The sequence below is a fragment of the Larus michahellis genome, chromosome 13 (assembly GCF_964199755.1).
Source record: "Larus michahellis chromosome 13, bLarMic1.1, whole genome shotgun sequence".
Taxonomy (NCBI): Eukaryota; Metazoa; Chordata; class Aves; order Charadriiformes; family Laridae; genus Larus; species Larus michahellis.
This window is the reverse complement of record NC_133908.1, coordinates 5,149,406-5,171,183: the sequence shown is the minus strand read 5'-3', so window position 1 is coordinate 5,171,183 and position 21,778 is coordinate 5,149,406. Positions and strand designations below refer to the sequence as shown.

The 21,778-nt window shown below is 49.4% G+C and overlaps 2 protein-coding genes across 3 annotated transcripts; both read right to left on the bottom strand.

The window, feature by feature from the left end:
* Window positions 1-4,523: 4,523 nt before the first annotated feature.
* ACADS (acyl-CoA dehydrogenase short chain) lies at window positions 4,524-15,844 on the bottom strand. Of its 2 annotated transcripts, none has more exons than XM_074607064.1 (10): window positions 12,597-15,844; window positions 11,865-12,028; window positions 10,032-10,181; window positions 9,720-9,831; window positions 9,160-9,311; window positions 8,706-8,876; window positions 7,310-7,447; window positions 6,960-7,055; window positions 6,567-6,623; window positions 4,524-5,914 (listed from the first exon to the last, which is right to left on the bottom strand). In XM_074607064.1, exons 1-10 carry the CDS (start codon window positions 13,039-13,041, stop codon window positions 5,762-5,764), a joined length of 1,638 nt encoding a protein of 545 aa, XP_074463165.1. In that variant the 5' UTR covers window positions 13,042-15,844; the 3' UTR covers window positions 4,524-5,761. The 2 variants fall into 2 exon arrangements, with proteins under 2 accessions (XP_074463165.1, XP_074463166.1); XM_074607065.1 differs by lacking the exon at window positions 12,597-15,844 and adding an exon at window positions 12,379-12,507.
* On the bottom strand, window positions 12,535-19,790 carry UNC119B (unc-119 lipid binding chaperone B). Its single transcript, XM_074607070.1, has 5 exons — window positions 19,529-19,790; window positions 18,823-18,936; window positions 18,195-18,306; window positions 17,787-17,959; window positions 12,535-16,879 (listed from the first exon to the last, which is right to left on the bottom strand). The coding sequence occupies exons 1-5, from the start codon at window positions 19,737-19,739 to the stop codon at window positions 16,767-16,769; spliced, it is 723 nt and encodes a 240-aa protein (XP_074463171.1). The 5' UTR covers window positions 19,740-19,790; the 3' UTR covers window positions 12,535-16,766.
* Window positions 19,791-21,778: the final 1,988 nt, after the last annotated feature.

The following is a 21,778-nucleotide window of genomic DNA, read 5'->3' as shown; positions in this document are numbered from 1 at the left end:
ACCCAGTTCATATCTTTCACTGAGTTGAAAGCCCTTCCTCTAGCGTGGGCCTGCAATGCTCGTCGTCGGGTAACTGCCACGTTTTAATGAAGTAAATAGTTTTTAATGAAAAATCTGCTGTCTCTGTTCATAGCAGGTGTTAGGCCCCAGACTTGCAGTCAGCTTAGGACAAAAGAAAGGCATCAGTTTTCAGCTAAACAAATCAAACTTACGGTGAATAAAGTATTGAAGAGGATATCCAGAGAGAGAAAAAAAGACACTTTTTTTTTTTTTCCCAAGAGGTTCGAAGCAGTGGAATAATATCTCTAGATCCAGCCTGCTGCTGCTTCAGCTTCTCAGCAGTTCCCTCCTGCCTTTGGAATTGAAAAAAAAGGTCTTTCTCTGTTCTGCAGTGACATTGCTTAGTCCCTGTCAGGAAAGCGTGCCTTTGAGTGATCTTCTACACTTAGAAAGGACTCTGGAAAAAGTTGCTAATTGACAAATGCTTAATGAGAATTAATTTAGCTTTCCAGAAAGGTTTTGGCCTTCCTTTTTCAGCTGTGTTGCCCTCCTGCGCACTGCGACCTTCTGACTTGCACCGAGGTGAGAGACTGAGCTGTAACTGCAGCACTTTGCTTCTGACCGCGCAGGCAGTGCCCGCCACCCCGAGCTGGCCGTGCCGCTGCTTGTACCTGCCAGGGAGCAAAACTGGACGCAGAAGTGTTTGCTGCCCCTTTCCCGTGGAACAGCAGCTGCCACCCACGGGAAAAGGATTTTGGTGCTTTGCGGAGGTTAACTGGACCCTGACTGTCCCAAATACAAAGCTATTACACAGGCAGAGGGAAGACCATTCTCCTCGGGTTTTTGAGTAAGTTAAAGCTGTAAAGCTTTGTCCCACTGCTCTCCCTCTAGAACAGCCTCAGCATTCGGGGGATTAGAAGCAGGATTCTTACCTCGCTGCTCAGCTGCTGGGCGCTCTCTGCGCAGACACAGCTTTTGTCCTTATTTCTTCGGTCTGAACGACCACACGTCGTCGTCTCAGCCGGGGGACTGAACTGTACAAGCTGCTTTGGGTCCTTTGGATTTCCAGAGGCCGTGTAGGGTTCCCTGTCCTTGTGGCGTCTGGCGCGGTTGTTCATGCCTTCTTGGTTTAACTCCTTAATAAACTACCAGACACAAAGTCCTGCGGTGAGACCACCAAGCCCTTACTTACGAAAAGCTGTCAGATAAAAATATTTTAATAATTGTTTGACTAACATAAGCCTTCTTCTAGGAAGGTAACTGATACTGGCAAAAACAGTGATAGACTAGAGCGTGTTTGGAGCAGTTATCTGGGCACAGACCAGAACTGTCATGTACAAACCTGTTAACAGTTCTGGAGTCGTTTTTTCTCTCACGTCTTTGGGAATAGTCACCTTAAAAATTTTACTGTTTGTATTTTGAAGTTTCCCAAAGGTCACACTTACTAGTCTTGCAAACTGAGTTCAGAAATGACGTGGGGTTGCTGGCCAGCCAGTGTGGGGAAAGTGTACTAGAGCTACAGGGCGGCCATTCTGCGTCTGTGTGAGCCCACACCGCGCTGCCGGCTCAGGCTCAGGGCACACCAGGGTGGGCATCGCGGCCGTTTCAATCCTCTGACATTCAGAAACGCTTCTTGAGCGTGGAAGTGCGGTCTGTTCTGCGAGAGAAGGGGAAGAAGGCAATGAGGAAATCTATACTGACGGTTGGGTGTCTTCCCCAGCTTAGTCCTGAGCTCGCTGGAAGGGGAAGTGGAGGGAAGGCGCCCAAGTATTTTTCTTCTTATACAAGCAGTAAACAAGTCAAATTTGAAATTAATTTTTAGCTAAACAGGAGTAAGCTGCATTTTCATTCACATTATAACACATTTTCTTACCTCCCTTCCGTTTCTTCTTCATGTCATAGGTACTTTTTCTTTTTTATTTCAGGATGTCTTTCAAATTTGGTATTTTTGATGCTTTCCAAGATCCCCAGCAAAACCTGAATGTTTGGTTTTTGCTAGCTCTCTGTGTATGAGGGCTCTCAACTTAAGACAAAGCAAAATTTAATTTAAAATCAAAACAGTTTGTCCTGTTTTTCTTACAGATAACACTGTCAGAAAAGACTAGTAGAGGAGACAGTAGTCTGATGTGAAAACAATACTACAGCAATTTCAGCTGAGTCCCTTAAAACATTTTATGCACTGCTTAAACTTGGAAGGTTGAGACTCTCACTTCTGTTTCGTTTTGGTTGTTTGTTTTTAATTGTGTGAAACTGAGAGGTGAGCCCGGTCCAGCTGTGCTCTGAGGAAGGCAGATGCTTCAGAAGGGGATCCAAACTCCAGGCAGCTCCTTGTTCCTGGTGCCACACACAGCTCCACGGACGGGCCAAGAAGGAGGTGGCTCATGTCTGCGCTCCCCGGGAAGAGTTAAGTATTTCTCTCCTGTGTGTATTTAATTGTGACAGCTTGGCTCTTCCTTTAGTCTGCTGGGAACTCACATGAAGATGTTGTGAGCTCTATACATGATGTAAAATCTATCAAATCTTAAGTGTGTGCGGTGGGGGGGGAAGTAACTCCTCGTTACTGTGTTTCCTAAGAAAGGATTCCCAGGAACTCCTGGGGCAGGAAACACCAGACAGAGCTGCTGCCTCCATGTGACCAGTCCTCCTGCCCTGGAAACTCCAGCTGTTAACTTCCAAGGCTCCCCCTGCCTCATTCCGCATAGCCTGCCTTGTAACCAGTTTCATGTGCACTTAGAGCAATTTGGGGCAAAACCCACAACACCCTTGAAAAGTGTAGCTGTGGCTTATCTCCACCTCTTTCTAATTTATGTATGACCTGATTTTCCTATTTCAGTGCCCCAACTTTGAAAATCGTGGCTGAGTTTGTAAACTGATAAAAACTTCTGGCTTCACCCGTACCTAGACCCTTTTCTCAAAGGAAAGCCTGGCCCCACCCACGCCTGGCCAGGTTAGTGCAGCCTGGGGGTGGCTCTCGGCAAGAGCTCCCTATTTAATGCTGCAAAACTTGTTTCTATTTTGTGCTTTCAGCAGTTCTCTTCTGTAACAGCCCTAAGGAGCAGACGCACATGCATTACAGCCAAAATTCTCTCAGCCAGCAGCAGCGAGGAGCAAGCTTTTAATATCTTGCTCTGAGAAAATCCAGCTCCCTGCTCTGGCAGCTGTGGGTCAGGCTTTGTGCGGAACCGTGCTGTTTACCCAAAGCAGTGCTGTGAGCAGAGCTGCCTGACGGGGTACCGATTCCTCTCGGGACCTGTGGCAACAAGGAGGGTATTGGAAAGCTTTTGTTTGAGAGATTTTTGCACTCTTAAAGCATGTTTTTAGGTAACCAAAAAAAAAGGAACTCTAATAGAATATCTTAAGATGTTCTGAAGCTCAGGAACCAGACTGGTGAGCTGCACCTAGACCAGTACTTTTAACCAACTCCACCCTTTTTTGTAATTTGATGATGTGCAGTGTAATTCGATACAGCCTATGCCAGAGGTGCAGCACTCAGCAAGTGCACATGGAGCTGTGAGCCAGGTCAGCTGTTGTACTGATGGCAGAGCGAGCAAGAAGCTTGTTAACAAGGCACATGGTGGATGATCCAGGCATTCCCAAAAGCAGGCTCTGGTCACAGGTGTGGCAGGGCTCCCCCAAGAGCAGTCACTTACTCGATGCTCCCTCATATTCTCTGCAGAAGGCCCCCAAGGGATTTGGTACGTGTAGTGTGTCGTTTCTTCAGGGCTGGTCTCTTGTCAGCTTTGTTCATTGCTGTTCTTGGCCTTAGGTCACCCACAGTGCACGGACAGGGGCACTTTCCCTCTGCTCTGGAGAAGCCGCAAGTTCAGAGTTGGTAAATGAAGGAAGCGTGATGTTGAAGAGGTGCTGACGGTACGGTAAAGCAGATCTAAGAGAAGCAGCTCGATGAAGAGAGGAGAAACAGTGCAGCAAGCGTGGTCTAAGTGTGACTGACTGCTCTGGGTCAGCGGGGATTCAGCTGGACCTCAGCACACCAGGCCAGTGAAGGCCAGCACTGAACAGTAACTGTATTCCCAAAGGCCTCGCTTTCTTGCAGCGAGCAGCCCTACAGTGCCCCTGTTCTGAGTGTAAAATACTATCACTTCCTCCTACACAATCATAGATACAAGCCTTCAGCAATCATCAAAGCAGTGATACAAACTAAAATCAAACTAGAAAAGTGTCTCTCACTCCTAGAAGCTCTCCATAATCTACAACACGTTCACAGTCATTAGAATGGTTTTCCAGTAGAAATACGCCTGTCGAATGCACTGTTGATCCTTAGGTTTGTGAAAGCAGCAAGGAGACATTCAAGACTTGAACACTTTGCCCAGACATGCAGTTGTCCTCTAGCGCCCTGCGAAGGGATCATTCATATTGCTGGGACACTAGCGAACACCCACTGCGCCCCACAGCGCTGGCGAACTGGGGTGTGCAGGCCCTGCTGGTTTATGCTCTTGTGACTAGAAGAAAATATTCTAAATGAATTCACATTTTCATTTAAAAAAAGGAAGTGGGGACTGGTGGTCCTTTAAAAATCAGGTTTTATTTGTCTTCTCTGCTCTCTTATGTGTAATAGAATCCTCCCGCTTTTCTCTTCACACAAATTAAATAAATGGCACCACAGGAAAATAACCATTTACTTCTAGTGTACTGGTCGTTTGGACAAGAGGGCCACACAGGCTCTAGTCTTAATCCTCTCCATCTTTTCTTGAGTTTAGAGCTTTTATTTTGGCTGTTGAATCTTCTAAAAGCTAATTTCATGCCAAAGATAACTGATTGAAGATATGTGCTACTGCTAAAGCTTCCTGGCAAGGTTTTCTGTGTTATCTATCTGTTCAATTCCTCGTTGTTGCCCAAAACACGTAGCGATTAGAGGCTGTTACTGCCACTTCATGGACTTTCTTTCCTGTGGGGTAGTTGTTGGTACAGTAAGAGCAGCTTTGGGAGCTGAGGGGTTTTGGTGGTTTGGTTTGTGGTGGTGTTTTTTTTTAAATCAGCCGTGGGCATTGCAGCTTTTCTGTCTTTTGCTTTTACACCTACATCCGTAAATGGATGAGCGAGAAGGCTGCTGGGCAAGATCAAGGGAGGTTTTCTGACCTTTGTTTTGACATCTACATGGACAGCAACCCTAGGTTGTACAAAGAGCCCTTTGTGCGTAGGTATTACCTGTGTCCTCCCATCTGGCTTCTCTAGGGCTGAAAGTGGGGAAAAGTGCACTGCTGCAAGGGTTACCTCACACAGCCTGTATCCAATTAGGAGCTCACACACAGCTGCATCTCACACCTGAAAGTCATCAGAGTCTGATCAGAAGAGGCAGTGCAACCCCTAGCCTGGAGCAGGGCACAGGGGTCACATCTCTCAGTGCCTCTAACCTTGGCACTGGTTATTATCACGTAGTGACAAATCCTTGCAAAACAGGCAGTGGTGGGAAGCGCACAGGGAGAGCTGCTGACCTTACTGAACAGCAAAGTCATTTTGCCGCTATCAGACCAAAACAAGGCTCCGGTTTAGGAAAAGACCTATGCTCCCCTACAAGGCCAGGGTGCCTCCTCCCTCCTGCACGCATAGCCATCACTTACAGACCTAGACATGGCCTTCCATGCACCATGCTCTGTCCAAAGAAGAATCAGCACATTTTAACAAGAGGGTCCGTTACTCATCGGTGAGGAAAACTTCCATCATTAGCCTTGTTCAAGACTTGATCACTGTTCTGCACCATTACGAGGCACTTTGGGACAGTGTCTTGCTCTAGTCGGCTGCTTCAGCTACGGTAAGCCTTCAGCAATTGACCTGCTATCACCAGTCTTTGGATCTCACTGGTCCCCTCATAGATCTCGGTGATACGAGCATCACGATAATGGCGTTCTGCTGGCATGTCTGTCACGTAGCCCATCCCGCCCAAGATCTGGATGGCCTGAAACAAAGGCAGCAGGTTAGAAAGGAAGCAGGGTCAAGGAATTCATTTTTCTATGGAACACAGCCACCTTAAAAGGAGCTAAGCCCACTGCAAGCATAACTGGGGTGGTGGCACAGGGGATGACTGCTGCCCATTTGCAGAGGAATAAACAGGCTTTGAGACATGTAAGAGCAATACTGCTCTGCCAAAGAATGAATCGCTTCAGAGAGAGTCGTTAGCGATCCATGTTCAGCCAAGACGCTTTATAATTATAAAGGATGGGGAAAATAAATGCAGACACCAGAGGTCCTGCTCCATTTGCTCACTATGTTGCAAACTTACTCCTGCTCCTGACTGGTGCACCCACGCTCCCTCCCACACCGCTGAGCCCGCTCAGAACTTTGGCACTGCCCTGGACAGCAGCAGGCACAAGACTGTAACCGTATAGCTGCCATGGGCCAGCATAAACCCCTGCATGCTCCCCACCCCAAAATCCAGCAAGATGGCTGTGCTAAACAAACAAATGGATATGGCTGGAGCTGGCTGTTTGGGGTTTTTTTTAAATAAAAATAATAAATTCCAGCCCTCCTTCCCCAAGCACCTGTTGGTGTGACAACACACTCTCGCTTTCAGCATGCTGTATATTAGAGATGTCAATTGAAGTAATTACCTGATGAGCGATGGCTGTTGCAGCTTCTGATGCAGCCAGCTTGGCCATTGCTGCTTCCTTTGGGGAAGGAAAACATCACTGAGGGTGCGGCTATCACAAAAAAGGAACAATTCCATTGCACGAGGAGCTTGACCACTCACAGACCAGCTGTGGAGCGAGACAGGCCTGATCACTGGTGCCAGCTGACAGTGGCCACCCCTTTCCCCTTGGCTAAAGCCAGGACTCGGGTCTGCAGGCTGCCTGAGGATAGACAGCAGAGTCCAGTATCTGCTAACACCGACAGTGCGGGCTGGGCAAGCGCGGAACACAGCGATGCTGTAGGTAGCGCGGTTTCCTCGCCTTGAGCCCGTGTCCAGCACAGTCACTGCTAGACAAACGCAAGGCTGGCAGTACCTTTGTGAAGGGCTTCCCATTGTCTTTCAGCATAGCAGCTCTCCAGGTCAGCAAGCGTGCACCCTCCAACGCCACAGCCATATCGGCCAGCTTAAACTGCAACGACAAACGCTGCCTTTGTAACAGGCAGTAGCCTCCTCCCGCACAAGAACATACAGCAGAACTCTCCCACTGCCGAGGCCAATATTGCTAGAAACAGTGTTAGCAGTGTTTGAAAACAGACATTATTACCTTGTTTATCCCAGCCAGTGCAAAGTGCACTGCCTGCCTGAAGCCACGCCTGAGAGCCCACATGAACTTTCCACCAGCATCAAGACTGTTTGGAACTGTCCTGTGCGCCCAGCTCGTACCTGCACTGCCTGTAGCTTTGTGATGGGTGACCCAAAGGCCATTCTCTTTTCAGCATAATCCACAGCACAGTCCAGAGCTGCCTGTGCTATTCCAAGAGCCTGTGAGGCAATACCAATCCTTCCTGCATCCAGTGTTTGCTGCGAAAGACACAAAATACATGTGTTAAGTCAAGTTGTACTTGATCAAAAATAGTACACTCACATTTCTGCTTTTGCTGGAAAGCTGCTGTAGCCTTAGTATCCTCTGGTCAGACCTCCTTGATTCAGAATATTCCCAATTATGCAGGAATAAAGAGCTATAAAATGTATTGGGCAGTGCAGAGAGAAGCCAGAGGCACTAGAAGGAAAGGAGAAAAGAGGTGCTGCTTCTTAGTAGCTGGGGAAAGAAAAAGAGTAAAAAAAAAAAAAAAAAAAAAGAGCGCAAAATGAGGGAAACAGCACAAGGGGCATCTGCTCTGGAAGGGGCTAAGAAGAACCCTTCAGCTAGACCCTGACTCACTGCACAGCTGATTTTATTTTAACTGGAAAAAAATGGACCTCTGTTCAGTTTTCCTCTTTGCCTTCATCATTAGTACACACACTGAAGCAAGCACTTTTCAAAATGACTAGCAACTTGAGTCAATAAGCTGACTTACCTCAAACACTGCTTCCCTGCCTCACTATGCATAGGAATAACTTGGAGCACAGTGAGAAAAGGCTTCACCTTCTCAGTTCTGGGCTGAGTGTCTTAAACAAGTGGTTGGTGACTGATGCTCTCTTTTAGTTGCAGACATAATGGAAGGGGCTAGTCTCCAGGGAGCTCAGCCTTTTTCAAAAAGTCACACCAACAAATGGTGTTTGGCCCCTACAGAGAGAGCAATGAACACTTCCAAGGGGGAGTGCATCACTGCAAGGAACACGCTGTTCTGCAGCTGCCTGGATCCTCCTCACAAGTCACACACGTGCCACAACTCAGATTTCATAAAACCTTAGACATTATCCAGAGGTTGTCCTGTCCTTTCAGGACAGCTTTTCTCTGCCAGAGTATTTAGGGAAAATGCCGTGTTTTCCCTTTATCTGCAGGAACATACTAGAGGAACAGAGGGTTGGGAAAAGAGCAAAATTAAAATACACCACCCCTGCTGACAGAGCACCTCAGTGGCATCAGCATTCGTTCATCTGAGAACCACTACATTGAGCCTACAAAAAAATGTGCTGTCAAGGATCTATAGTAAATTAATGATTCATCAAGCTCTATGAATGATTTCTCCCATGTCTGCAAGAGGGGTCAACTGCTTAATGTAACACAGAACAACTTAGGCTACTGGTTCTCCAAGTCTGAAAGTGGTTTTGAAAATGCTAAGCTTGAGAACTACAGATTTACACAACTACAGCTGCACCCCGATCCATCTCCTACCATGGCGATTTTGAAGCCCATTCCCAGCTGTCCCAGTAGGTTGGCCTTGGGTATCCGACAGTCCTCAAATATCAGGTTGGCAGTGGAAGAGGCTCGGATTCCCAGCTTGTCTTCTTTCTTCCCCAGTGACAGCCCAGCAGTTGGCATGGGAACCAGGAACGCGCTAATGCCCTGCAACAAGACCCAAACTCTTTGGAATGGTGCCAAATTCCCACTTACCTGGCTGTCAACAGGCTTCCTCAAAACATTTTTTTTTATAGAAGCCGTAAATCTAGGTAACCAGGGGACAGGAGGGGAGAGCCGAGACAGAACAAAGTCAGGGCACATCAGCCCCCCCTCTGCTCAATGCCTGCATGGTTTTAAACAGAGACCCCCCCGGAGCCTTTTCCAAGTGCTTCTCCTGCACAACTCCTTAACTCCTGCCCCTTTTTCCTGACTGACCCACTGAACGCACCTTGTGTTTCAGGGATTTATCCGTAGTAGCAAACACCACAGTGGCTGAGGCGTCCCAGGCGTTGGTGATCCAGGCCTTGGTGCCATTCAGAACCCACTCATCACCATCCAGGCGTGCCACCGTGGATGCTGCACCTGCATCACTGCCATTTCCTGAGCAAGACACCAGCAAACAAAACTCAGACAAGCAGTGGCAGCCTGGGGCGCAAACCCACCCCCCTGCCGCACCCCCACCATCAGCTCATGGCACCTCTTTTAACTGCTGTAGTGTCAGCACTGTCCCTCCCAGAGGACCCGAACAGGAAGGGGAAAGGCCAGTGTGTCTAAGATGTGTCTGTCTCCAGAGCTCTGCTCACACAGAGGGGATGAAAATTTTCAGTGTGGACCATGGGGATGGCAGTTACTACCTTGGGCACTGAGACTTCATTTACACAGAATTGCTATAAACCACCCTTCTACAAACTGTTAAAATTTCACAGACCTAAAGTCCATCCTAAACCCGACTTAAAGCAATAAGCTACCCTACGTTCTTTGCAACAGGAACGGTAACAGTCACATCACCTGGTTCACTAAGGGCAAAACATCCAATTTTGTCCCCGCTGGTGAAGGGAGCAATCCACTTGTGCTTCTGTTCTTCCGAGCCAAACTTGAGTATTGGCCCTAAATACAGAGACTTTAAGAATTGAGAGTTGAGTTAGTGCCTCTTGAAGGTACAAGCCATCCAGTAACTCCCTGACATCTAAGTGCTCTCCAACACACCTGAACCCACCACAGGAAGAGATCCCATTTCTCCCATACACCCCTCTCCAATAACCCCCCTGATGCCAGCCTCGGTTCTCTGCTTGTCCCTCACACACAGCCTGAAACACTTACATTATTGACGCTGACAATGACACCCGTGGAGGCGCAGCCCCTGCTGATCTCCTCCACAGCAATGGAATAGGCCAGGTAGTCGAGGCCTGCTCCTTTGTACTCCTCTGGCACGTCCATAGCCAACAGCCCTAAGCCACCCATCTTCTTCACCTGCACATAGGGAACAGAGGAGTGAGATCCTCTGCACCACCAGTGTCCCAGCAAATACATGCAGACACATGGAGAAAAAGGCAGGTCATAGCAGGGCTACACACAGAGGAAAAGATGCACACAACTCCTGGTGGAATGGGAATCTGACTGTACAAACTGGTAAGTGTTTACATGTCCCAATGACTTCAAAAAGAGCTGTACACAGTCACTACTGCGTAAGACAAGGCTCTTGCTTATTTAAAGAGCTCTCTTCAGTACTGGGAAGGAGGGAGCCTTTTGAAGGTGAAATAGGGAGCTATAACCCCACCAGTGTTTCCTCAGCCTCCCACCAAAGCTTTTCCCCTCGCAAGTCTCCTGTCAGTTGGAAGCTGTCAATGGCAAATCTAGCTGATAAAAATCATTAGAACTTTACCTTTGAGTCTGCTGAGCTTCAGCCTAGGACTGCACAAGGAAAGAATTTTACAGAATGAATGCCCCACAGAACAGTTTGCAAGAAGGTAACTTTTCATTCCCATTAAAGCCAGGTCTTGCTTTCCAGATAATTTAATTGTTGATTATATTCCAAATTATTGCACTGCAAGTTCCTCAGCTGGACCCCCAGCTTCTTAACCATAAGCTCTTCAGAGCACCAGCTGTCTCACACTACTCTTCTTGTTAATGTTTGGCAACACACAAGAGAAAAAAAAAAAGCTTTGCACTGCTTTTATCCTTAAGACATCAAGCTTTTGGTGTTGCAGGAACAGACGTACTACCTCTGCTTGCTTTAAGTCGAACCAAGAGGAATTTTTAAACAAATATTCTCCCTCCTCTATGGGCACCCAAAACACCAGTTCTTCACATCAAATCCAGAGGATGAACAAAAGACAGTAACTAGTTCTATGTATGTTGCTTTATCTTAATAATCGGTGTTTAATTTTGAATTTTCCCCTACACATTCAAGTGAAAAGACTCAAAATCAAATGTAAAATTCTCAGATAAGAACAGTGAAGTAAAAAGGAAAGTATTTCCTTCATTAGAGTAAGTATGACCTTCCTTACTCCTTAATAGAAAGAGGGGTGTATGAAAAAACTCAAGTGCCTCTGACTGTGCTTGCTTGGAGCCTTCTGGATAACGTAACAGTGTATATTTTTCTGGAGCTTAGTATTTCATTGCAATGAAACAGGTGAGTTACTCTGCTCAACGCAGCACAGAATGTACTGCTGTGTCTGTATTGCTTTCCACAAGAGAAGTCACAGGTTTGACTGGAATCTCAATTTCTTCACAGCCCTAGAGGATAACCAACATGCATCTCCTGTCTCCTGATCACTTCTTTTCACCATCTGAGACACACTCAGGTCATGTGTGCTTCCTCACTATAAACCATTTTCATGGTTATGTGGAGTCTCTAAAAGTATTTCATTGCTTTTATAAGTCAGTTGAGAACTGAAAATGCAATGGTACTAAAGCCAGATACAGAGAAACAAAACTAAAGGTAGAGAGCTCAAAACGTCCTGTGGGCATTACAGCCTCCACACTCAACTCTCCCACAAGCTGGTCTAAACTTCAATTTTCCGCTAAGCCAGAACTTAATGTACACTTTGCTTTGGGCCCAGGTGGTCCTGCCGCAGCAGCCGAGGGAAGTCAGGCTCCGAACGAGCCAGGCCGGCCCTGCCGTGCCCGCTTCCCGGCGGGAGCAGCACGCACCTGCTCGGCCGGGAACCGGTGCTCCTTATCCAGCTGAGCTGCGAGAGGCATCAGCTCCTTTTCCGCGAAGTCCCGGCAGGTCTGACGCAGCATCTGGTGGGTTTCCGGCAGCTCGGCCGTCTGGTACACCGTGTGCAGCCGGCGGAGGCTCCCGAAGGCCAGTGCTGAAAGGCAGCGAAGGAATTAGGCGCCTTCACGCCCGAGGGACGGGGTTTAACCGGCGCGGGAGGGCCCGGGCCCAGGCGGGACTCCTGCAACGCGGCTGGGGGGCTCCCCGCGGCGACGCTTGTCCCCCGGAGCCGGGTCACGGCGGGCCGGGGGGGCTGGGCTGAAGGGCGGGCGCCGCTTCGCCGCGGCTGAGGGACCCGCCTCAGGCCCTGAAGGGCACCGGGGCGGCCGCCCGCCCCCCGCGCAGGCCGCGGTCCCTTCCCGCCCTCCCCCCCGTCCCCCCCATCGCCTGCCCGGCGGCCCAGCGAGCAGCCGCGGCGGCCCCGGCCGAGCCCAGCGCCCTCACCCCTGGGCGCCCCGCGGGACAGGAACGCCGCCGCCATGGCCGCCGCCTGAGGGGAGCGCGAGGACACGGCGCAGGCGCGAGCCGCCGGCATGGCGCCCCCTGGCGGCCCCGCCCCGCCCCCGAAGCCCCGCCCCCCCGCGCGGGCACCGCCTGTGCGAAAACGGGAGGTCTCTTTATTGCTATTGCTGGTGACAAAAATCACGTTTATACAAACACACCGTCACCCGGGCGCCGCGGAGGGCAGGGGGCGCCGCCGGCAGCGTGCTGAGACCCAGGGAGGAGGCGGGAGCCAAGGGCAGGGCTGCCAGCGGAGGAGAGCCCAGGGGGCACAGCACGGAGGCGGCGGACGCAGGAGCAGCCCCAAGGCCACGCTGTGAGAGATACAAATACATGTCCGTTAACAGCACCGAGATCCGGGCAGAGGGAGACGGCATTTGCTGGTGTTCGTTTTTCCCTTTGCTGCAGAGGACAAGGTGGTGACTCCGCCAGGATGCATCCCTTGGCCTTGTCCTCGTCAAAGCGGCAGGGAGATGGTGACATTCCAGTCCAAGGGTTACACCGATACCAGGCTGCGCTCTGGGGCAGCAGAAGGGTCAGTAGCTCAATGTGACAGGACAGCAGGGCAGAAGGCAAACACTGGGAAACAGCTGAAGAGGATATCATGAAACACAGAGCTGAGAAGTAGAGTTACCACGTTTGGACCTTGCTGCTTCACCATCACCACCTTCCTCATCCATTTCTGCCCTCTAAACACTTGCTTTATTCTTCCTGAACCCTCATCACATAAGCGGAATAAACATCCTCAAGCACCAGAGAGGAAGAGGATGCTGCTTCTCTGCAGCAGGAAACATGACAATCCTAAGGAACACACACAGGAAGACACTTCCTACCAAAAACAGAGGATGGGGACAGCAGTACCCAGACCATACAATAAGAGCTGACTTTCCTTCACAAGGTGCAATATGTATTCCTCAGTCAACCATGAAAATTGCAGTCCAAGAAGCTTGTTTGCATGGATCCAAAGCAATCGCCTCAAAAATGTAAAAAAGAGGTCCTGGTCCTAAGAGGACAAATACTGTAAAGATTTAAAAAGAGTTTGTGGGTTTGGTCCCTTTTTTTGTTAGAGCAGAACACAGTATGATCCCAACTCTTTTCTCTTTCCAACTCAGCACACAACCTGAGAGAAGCTGTTTGCACAGACACCTTTTCCCTTGCTCAAACTTTAACCGACACTGAAAGCATCTCTCCTGTGTTCAGCACCTGGCCCGGACAGACCAGACATCTGACAAGGATGAGGTCCCACTGGAATATCTCCCCAGCTCACTGGCGTGAGTAGCTTTGACCCATCACTAAAGCGTCAGAGCACACAACCCAGAAGGAAGACGCTCCGTTAAACCATGTTTACCAAAGACATCATACCTGCCACAAAGAGAAGACACTTTATAGAAAGCATCGAAGAGAAAGGGAACCTTAGGGAAGCTGCCAAATTGTGGGCAGGAGTTTGGAAATCCCTGACTTTTTCCATTATAATCAGCTTTTTCAGTGCCAGGTCACCCTCTTGTAGGGACTTTTTATCTGCAGCATGCTTTTTTGGGCAAAGACCTAATCTGTCAAAGCAAACAAATTCAGCTAGAAACTGAGGGGTGCTAGTGCTGCCTGCAAGTCTTCCGATTTTTCTCCAGTTTTCCTTTTTTTATTGCTGAATAGCTGATACACTCACCAATGGGAAAGCAACTGCTTCGATGCTTTTCTTCTCATGACTACTGGCAGAGGTAACGACTAAAGACAGGAATCCACTTTCCTATAAGCATTTACATTTGCATTTACCGTCGCATTCTGCAAAGCAGCGGCTAGATGGCATCCACGGCCCTTACAGCCACCCCGACCGTGCGGAGCTGCACGCTGACTACTGCAAACGCCTCACACAAGTTGGTATTTGCCTGTACAGTAATTTCTGCTGCTCGCTCTGGCAACAGTCCATCTTCCTTTTAAGAACCTTTACACAGTGACATAAAAACAGATGGGAATCATCACACCCATAAGAAAAGCAAGGGGTCGCTTCATACAGAAAATGAGATAAAAGTAACATTTAAAGGCACCTGCATTTATACTACATACAAATTTAGCTCAATACGCTAACATTTCCCAGGGAATAATTAGCAGTCTCTTCAGACACTATCCTGAGCATCTCTGAACACTTCAGGATGAAAAGCTCACTTCCAGGCAGTTCTGCCTTGTCACAAGTAACTACCTGTTCTGCCATCAAAACAAACGTTCCCCACCTCACGGGCACGAGGCCTTCTGAAGACAATCACTGCAAAAGGCATCTCAAGCTCCACCCCACAAGCAGCTTTAACTAATTCTGAAATAACTAAACAAGATTGCCCAAGCGCCTCTGGAGATGCTGGAGGGGACTGATGGCAGCAGAACTGTTCTTCATCTTTGAACCACACAGATCTTGCCCCTCTGCATTCTCAAGACATTTGTTGTGGTTGCTCATGATTAATGCTCCACCCAGAACAGGTCATTTGTTGTGGTTAATCATAATTAAATATCTTCCCAAGAGCTGGAGATTCTTTCATGGCTGCCACCCCAAATACTCTCACTGCTTACCCTGATGCCAGCTGATCTTCTACACCAAAGTTAACATCATTAATCTGAGAGGTGAAGGCAGGGATTTCCTATTGCTGCCTATGCATTAACAGGCTCCAGGCTGTGATGCCCACTGCACTTAATCCTGCTAGAACATAAATTACACTGAATCTTAATTAACACAGCAGGTAACCAACTGTATCCACCAAGGAGTTAGGTTTCAACTGTCTCAAGGAACAAGTGGAACTAATACTAGCAAACATCTCTAGTCTAGATGCAACCTAATTCCCATGTAAAAGAGACACGACTGACCAGCCCAGCTGGAGACAGGAAAAATGCCAGTCTTGAGAGCCAGCAAAATAGGCAGAAAAGGGTTTTGTTAGTGGAGATGTTGCACGGTCGGGAGCTGAGCTCCAGCACAGCTGCTGGGAGACATGGATCTCCTCTTTCCCACTGCACACTGCTGAAGAAGATCTGTGCTATTGACAGATCCCAAACGCGGCTGTGAAATACACCCTCTGCTTTGGTGGTAACTAACACAGCAGAACTTCCTAAACCATAAATAAGCAGCTAACTAGGCAAAGCAGCGATGGGAACTCAATTAGAAAAAGAATGATGTAAATTCTCACTCTGTAAGAATCCCACTCCGTAACACTGAGTGATCTGACCCGGGAAGCTTTTAGCTACTAATACCTTGACTGAAACAAAGCAAATGAGCTGGTAACACCACCACTTCTCCCTCCAGCACCTCTGACAGATCATGCAGGTTTAAAAGTATACAGAAATTGAAGCCTAGGAAGCTCTGCTTCCTACTCATTTTTCAAGTGATTTTCCACATTCTCCCTTTTTCCCCTAAGCCCCACTAAACTGACACCTCCCCTCCACCCCAGCTAGACTGACATGGTGCTGTCAATCTAAAAAGCAATACATTCTGTAGCAAGAGCCAAAATTCCTACACAAAGGGAAGAAGAAGAAATGGTAAATGTAGTGAGATTAATTTCAGCTCCAAGGTTGACCCCTGAGCTCCAAAATTCAATTATTTGCTCACAAGAGCTTAAATAGAAACACCATCAGACTGACTCGATGACCAACCTGGATAAAGCCCCTCTTCTTCCCCTATCTTGTATCCCTAGTGAAATCCTGTCAAGACAGATTAAACTGTTCTCAGGGGCAGCTCAGGCCCCTGGAGGCAGAAGGAAGATTCCTATGCTGCTTAGAAGCTGAATTAGTCTCTTATTTTATCTTTCCCACTGCAGAACATTGGGATGCACCCTGAAAAGCAATCTCAGCCATGCTACAAACTAAATCACTGCGCACAAAAGAGATGATCTATCCAACTGAAGAAGAGATCTGCTCTTCAGGCATCACTGGCTACTTGAAGGGGGAAAATTTTTCTGCTAAGAAATAGCTTACCCAAACAATCTGACCTCTTGAAAGAGGGTAGTCACCCAAAAGGTGAAACATCAGAAGCACTAAAAGTGCAACCTAACTAACTATAAAGACTGTAACAGCAAGAATTTTCTAACAGTGCCTCTGATCCATGACCTAACCAAGGTACCAGAAGGTAACCAGAAATAAGAGAATGAGAGGCAGGATACGTTGAGTGTCGGACAGAGAAGTGTTGCAGGGAGATTTCCTTCACTTTCATGAGCCGTCATCTTTGCTTCATGTTTTCAGCCTCGTGCAAGGAGAAAAGGTTTGGCGAGAAGCCTTGTTGCACAAGACAGCAACTCCAGTCCGCTCCTGGACATCTGGAACGGTTAACGGCATCACAGCATCCAGCGGACACAGAATGATTACTGTCCTCCGTTGTAAGCATAGTCGGCCTTGTTGTGCATAATCAACTTGTTGTCCACAAAGTAAAAGCTGTCTGAGCGGGTCTCGTATGGATTTTCAACCATCAGACGGACTGTGAAAGAGAAAGCTCAATTACATTCAAAAGCCTGCCACACTCCACTGGACAGCACAAAGTCGGAGTAAAAAGGACTCTGCCACTGCGCTAGATTTACCAGGCTGATGCTCTGCCCTACCCAAATAAGAAAAGCAAACTGCTCTGCTGAGCACACTTCAAACGCTCTGGCCTGCCCCTTCCCAGTCTCCCTGTTTACAGGACAAGTGCTGTCAAAAGCAAACAAAAGAGGATCAAGTAATCTCACGAGACGACCTTAGAAACTGTCAGAGCCACAACCAGAGCACAGCAGCAATCACGTCTGTAAGCAGAGAGGTAGCAAACAAAAAAGCAGTGGCACTCCCCACATGTACACAGGCAGGATACAAACTCTGCACCTCCTCCCGCACCCAGGCAGCCACAGAAGGGCCCACGTGCTCCTCCTCTATCCACCCCCTGCAGTCAAACATACCCTGCGCAATGTATATTTGCAGAGATCTTGGTAGGCTCAAAAACACATCTCTCAGAGAAGAGCCAGCTCTGTTCCAAAGCAGGAGGCTCAAGCCCTAACAAGCAAGTGCTGAAAACAGACACGTGGCTACCGAGAGAACCCTTTTTCAGGGTTTTGTTGTCTTCAGGGCTACACTGTTAGGTATCAGGCATGTCAGCCCTGTGACTCTGGTCAGCTCCTGCAGCCTGTGATTTGACAACACAGGTTGTCTTAGGCTTTCATTTTCAAAAAAGGAGAATCTGCAGCACAAATGTGTACTTCAGTCAAGATTACACACAGCTTAACCCAGGAACCTGTGTCTATTTATTCCTGACCCCCATCCCAGTCACAACTTCTTTCACAAGTAGAGAGGGAGAAAATGAGCATATGCACACACACAAACAAAACACAACTCAGTACAGAGGAGAAGACACTTACTAAGGTCTTCTGAGAGCTGAGGGAATTCATAAATGTGTTCACATGTGTTCCTGCTACTGGGGATGCAGAAGCCAAAATCAAAGTCAAAGTTCTTCAGCAAGCGATCTCGGAAGTAATGTCTCTCAATCATTCGAAAGTTTGACACTGGCTTTTCTCCCACTGTAAATTCCACTCTGTATGCAAAAAGTAGGAAAAAACAGTTAAGATGATATACTTCTCTTCCTACCGGGAAGAACAGAGCCTTGGACGCAAGGCTACACAAGAATCCAGCAGATCATTCCAGAAAGAGAGACTTTATTACTCGTTCTGTAAGATGCGTTCTGTCTAGTCTTTAACTCGGTTTTGTTATAAGCTGTCAAGTGAAACTTTGCAAACATATGATTCTCCTTTCTATGAACTCATACTTACGTTGCACCAACAGTACGAAGACGGAGAAATGCTGGGGTGAACTGGTAACGAACAAAGCGGCCTGCACTAGCATCCAGTTCACTGTTGTCATCTTCATCCTCCTCATCTTGCTCTAGAAAAGGCACCAGGTCAGAGTTACTCTGCTAATAGTGCACATGTAAGGCAATACTGGCTAGCATGTGTATCAGGCCAAGCTGGCTATTACTCAGGCACTAAATGTAAAGATGTTTAATAATTGTCCTGAGACTCATATTAGAACTAAGTAATAAAGAAAAGATTGGCTATGACAGTTGGCACAGCCTTGGTGGCTCCGGAGCTGAAACCATCCTTAACCTCACAGGATATCCCCCCTCGCAATTGCCAAAGCACGTGAAAGAAACTCTGTACGATAACCAGCCAAGAAGGGAAGATTTGCAGTTGATAGTACTTCCGCATCTCACAATCATTACTTCACAGTTTTATGACAAGTTTTTCAGCAGAGGAAAACTCAGTCCTATGCTTAAAGGAGAGGAATTTAGTCACCAGGACATACTGAAGGACCTTTCTGCTTGGTTTGCATGGGTCCTGCATTGCAACCTCTCATCTCCCCGAGTCTCTTTAGCCTTCCGGCAACGTTAGTGTAACATACCCGAAGCAGATGGCTTTGCAATTTCAAACAGCACTGTTCCAGTTTCAAGGTCCCGGATCTTAAACCTGGTGAAGTCAATGTTGTAAATGTTGTCCTCGGGTTTGCATAAATAATCTAGAAGAGAAAGAAAATATATGGTAGCATTTCAAAAGATCCCTGAGCAATTACCAAAGGAATTCCCTTTTTTGCTAGCCCCAGCCCATTAAGATACGTACTACAAGTTCTTTTGCAGAAGCTTCATGAAAGCAGGACAAAACTGAAGGTAGAAGAAACAAAGGCATGCTAGGTGCCAGGTAGCAGAGCGAGAAAGGGAAGGGACTGGGACAGAAAAGCAGAGATCAGCAGCCCAGAGGCAAAACAAAACCCAAACCAAACCCAAGAACCCACAGGAAAACCCACCCCGAGACACCCCAAACTTTCTGGAAGTTGTAACAAAGCTGCCGGCAGGCGCGCACTCCCCAGCTGCCTCCGAGGCCAGCGCACCGGCGGGCAGCGCTCACCTCGCCGGCGCAGGCCCCGCCGCCCCCTCCTCCGCCCCGGCCCCGCCGAACCGCCCGGCCCCGCCGGCCCCGCCGCCGATGGGGGGTTCACGTCGCAGTGCGGGGCTTGAGGTGCCCGCCCGGGCCTGCCGGACCCCGTCCGAACGCTGCCGGCCCCAGACCCCCCTCCCCGGGCCCGGCGGCCGTGCTCCCCGGACCGCACTCACTCTCCGTCACCCGGCACAGCCCCAGGACGTGCTCGGGCCGGACGGTCTCCAGCGCCAGCAGCTCCGATTCGGTCCACGGCGGCCGCGGCGCCGCGTCGGCCGAGCCACGCCTCCCCCGCAGGCGGCTGAGGGCCCCCCCGGTCGCCGGCGGCGGCTTCTTCTCCGGCCCCGCCGCCGCCGCCGCCGCCGCCCTCGCCTTCGAGCCGCTCATCGCCCCGCCGCCGCCGCCAAGATGGCCGCCGCCTCCCTCGGTAGCTATGGGAGCCAGGGGCGGGGCCGCGGCGGGTCAGAGGGCGCGGGCGCTGCCTAGCAACGCGGAGAGGGGGGAGGCCCCCGAAGCTAAGCAGGGCCCGCCGGGTGCGTGGCCGGAGGGGGACCCGGGCGGCGCGGCGCGACCCGGGGCTACACCCAGCGGGGGGAAGAAAGCTGGAAGTTACCCGAAGAAAAGAAATACAAAAAACTAACAAAAACCCACCCCCTCGCTGCTGTTCCCAAGGAGCTGGGACCCTAGCCCGGGCAGGGACAGTGACAAGACCGTGTGCTCCAAGGAGGGTCACTCAGGGAGCGCTGGTGAGAGTCACCCTGCCACTGTCCCGCCATCCCGGACCCCCAGGAGCACCCATCGGAGGGAGGTGGCAGCTGACGGACGAGACTCCAGAGCCGGGAGGAACTGGGATGTCCCGCCTGCGGGGATCCACAGGAGCACCACACCGAGGAAAGGACGCCTTTCTTCCCAAAAAAGGGGCTACCCCCCAGCCTGCAGCAGGCGCTCAGGGGTTAAGAGTCACCTCCAGCCCTTCGGGGAGCCAAGGCAAAAGAAACATCTGCGTCCTCTTTCCAGACTTCAGCCAACACTCAACGCGCTCAAAATTGACAGAAAAAGAGATGTAGAGCAGTGGTTAGTGACGTTTGCTGCTGCCGCTGCCAACCGAATGCTCTCTCAAACACACCAGCGCTCACAAATCCTCCTCCCTGGCCCCACGAAGGACACACCAAAGACCCTTCTATCCCCAGGGGCAGGTGCCCTACACAGAGCCAGGGTCCCTCAGCCCCTGAGAGAGGAAGGTGCTGCTTTCTCTCTGCACCGGCTCCAGACCCGTCCGTCCGCCTCTGACACAGTTTTGAGCCGAAATGGGGGCAGCTTGCAAAACCCCAGACCATAGATTAACATCTCTGGTGTTCCCGGCCCAAGCAGGAAGCAACACGGTCCCCACCAGCACTTTAAAGAGGATGTTGTACCGTTCAACTTGCATTTTATCGCCAATAATAACCAGCGAGAGAGCGCCGAAGCCGTGGGGGAGGCTGTGGTGGGATGTTAAACTGCATCCCCTCCGCAGGGCAGCACTCCCGCATCGGGAGCCGAAAAGCCAAAGGGATGCCCCTGTCCCCAACCCTTAGAAATGAGGGACCACCTCATCCAAGTGACAATATAATTTTGTTTTATTTTCCTTTAATGCACTGCTGGTTAAAACCGCCAGACAGTAGATTTCAGAACATTCCCTCAACCAAACATCCTGAGGAAATTAAAAAATAAAACCGCTACCGTGTACCAAAAATAAAATAACCCACCCCCACACCCGTCTTTTCCCCCAAACTAGTCCCTGCAAAGCCAATGCAATCAGAAATAGACATCTGTGCTTTTCACCCAGGGCCCAAGCTTGCTGCAAAACCAACTAAAAAAAAAAAAATTAAAAAAAAATGTCACTGCAAGTTGTTATAACACAAAGCAATGGACAGTAAAATAAAAAAAATCCTCCTTAAAAACCTTTGTACTAGTGACAAGTACAGACAGAGATCTCTCCCCACACTGCTTTAGCCTTTACAGACAACCTAGACCTGCAGCTTCAAGTAGTTTGTGACGTGTCCTTAATGCCACAGCACGGGTCACTTCCAGGGGTCCCAGCAGGGCGCTGCAGGGCGGTGGGACCACCTGCCAACGCTCAGAGCTGTGACACCGATGGCACCCTAACATCCCCATCACCTGCCCAGCATCTCGCAGTCCTGGCTACTGGCCTCCTGGCACAAAGCACAAATCCTGCCTCTGCTCTCACACTCTCCGGGGCTGCCTCACCAAACTGGCTGCTTCTCAAGTGGGGAAGCCCTGAAAACATGATGGCCGTAGAAACCATGAAAAATGCAAGCCCCCACCTGCCAGCACATTTCCAGGCACCGCTTCACTCCAGCGCCCTAGCTCAGGAACTGTCAGTGTGACAGAACAGCCACAGCAGCACAAGCGCATCCCCACCACGC

Coding starts and splice junctions, on each gene's coding strand:
- ACADS (XM_074607064.1), bottom strand. CDS start 13,041: ATGATATCCTCTTCAGCTGTTTCCCAGTGTTTGCCTTCTGCCCTGCTG. Junction 7,448..8,705: donor TGGGCTTCAAAATCGCCATG/GTAGGAGATGGA, acceptor TGTCTTTCGCAG/CAAACACTGGATGCAGGAAG. Junction 5,915..6,566: donor CAACAGCCATCGCTCATCAG/GTAATTACTTCA, acceptor CCTTTGTTTCAG/GCCATCCAGATCTTGGGCGG.
- UNC119B (XM_074607070.1), bottom strand. CDS start 19,739: ATGAGCGGCTCGAAGGCGAGGGCGGCGGCGGCGGCGGCGGCGGGGCCG. Junction 18,937..19,528: donor GCTGTGCCGGGTGACGGAGA/GTGAGTGCGGTC, acceptor TTTCTCTTCTAG/ATTATTTATGCAAACCCGAG. Junction 16,880..17,786: donor TCAGCTCTCAGAAGACCTTA/GTAAGTGTCTTC, acceptor TCTCTTTCACAG/TCCGTCTGATGGTTGAAAAT.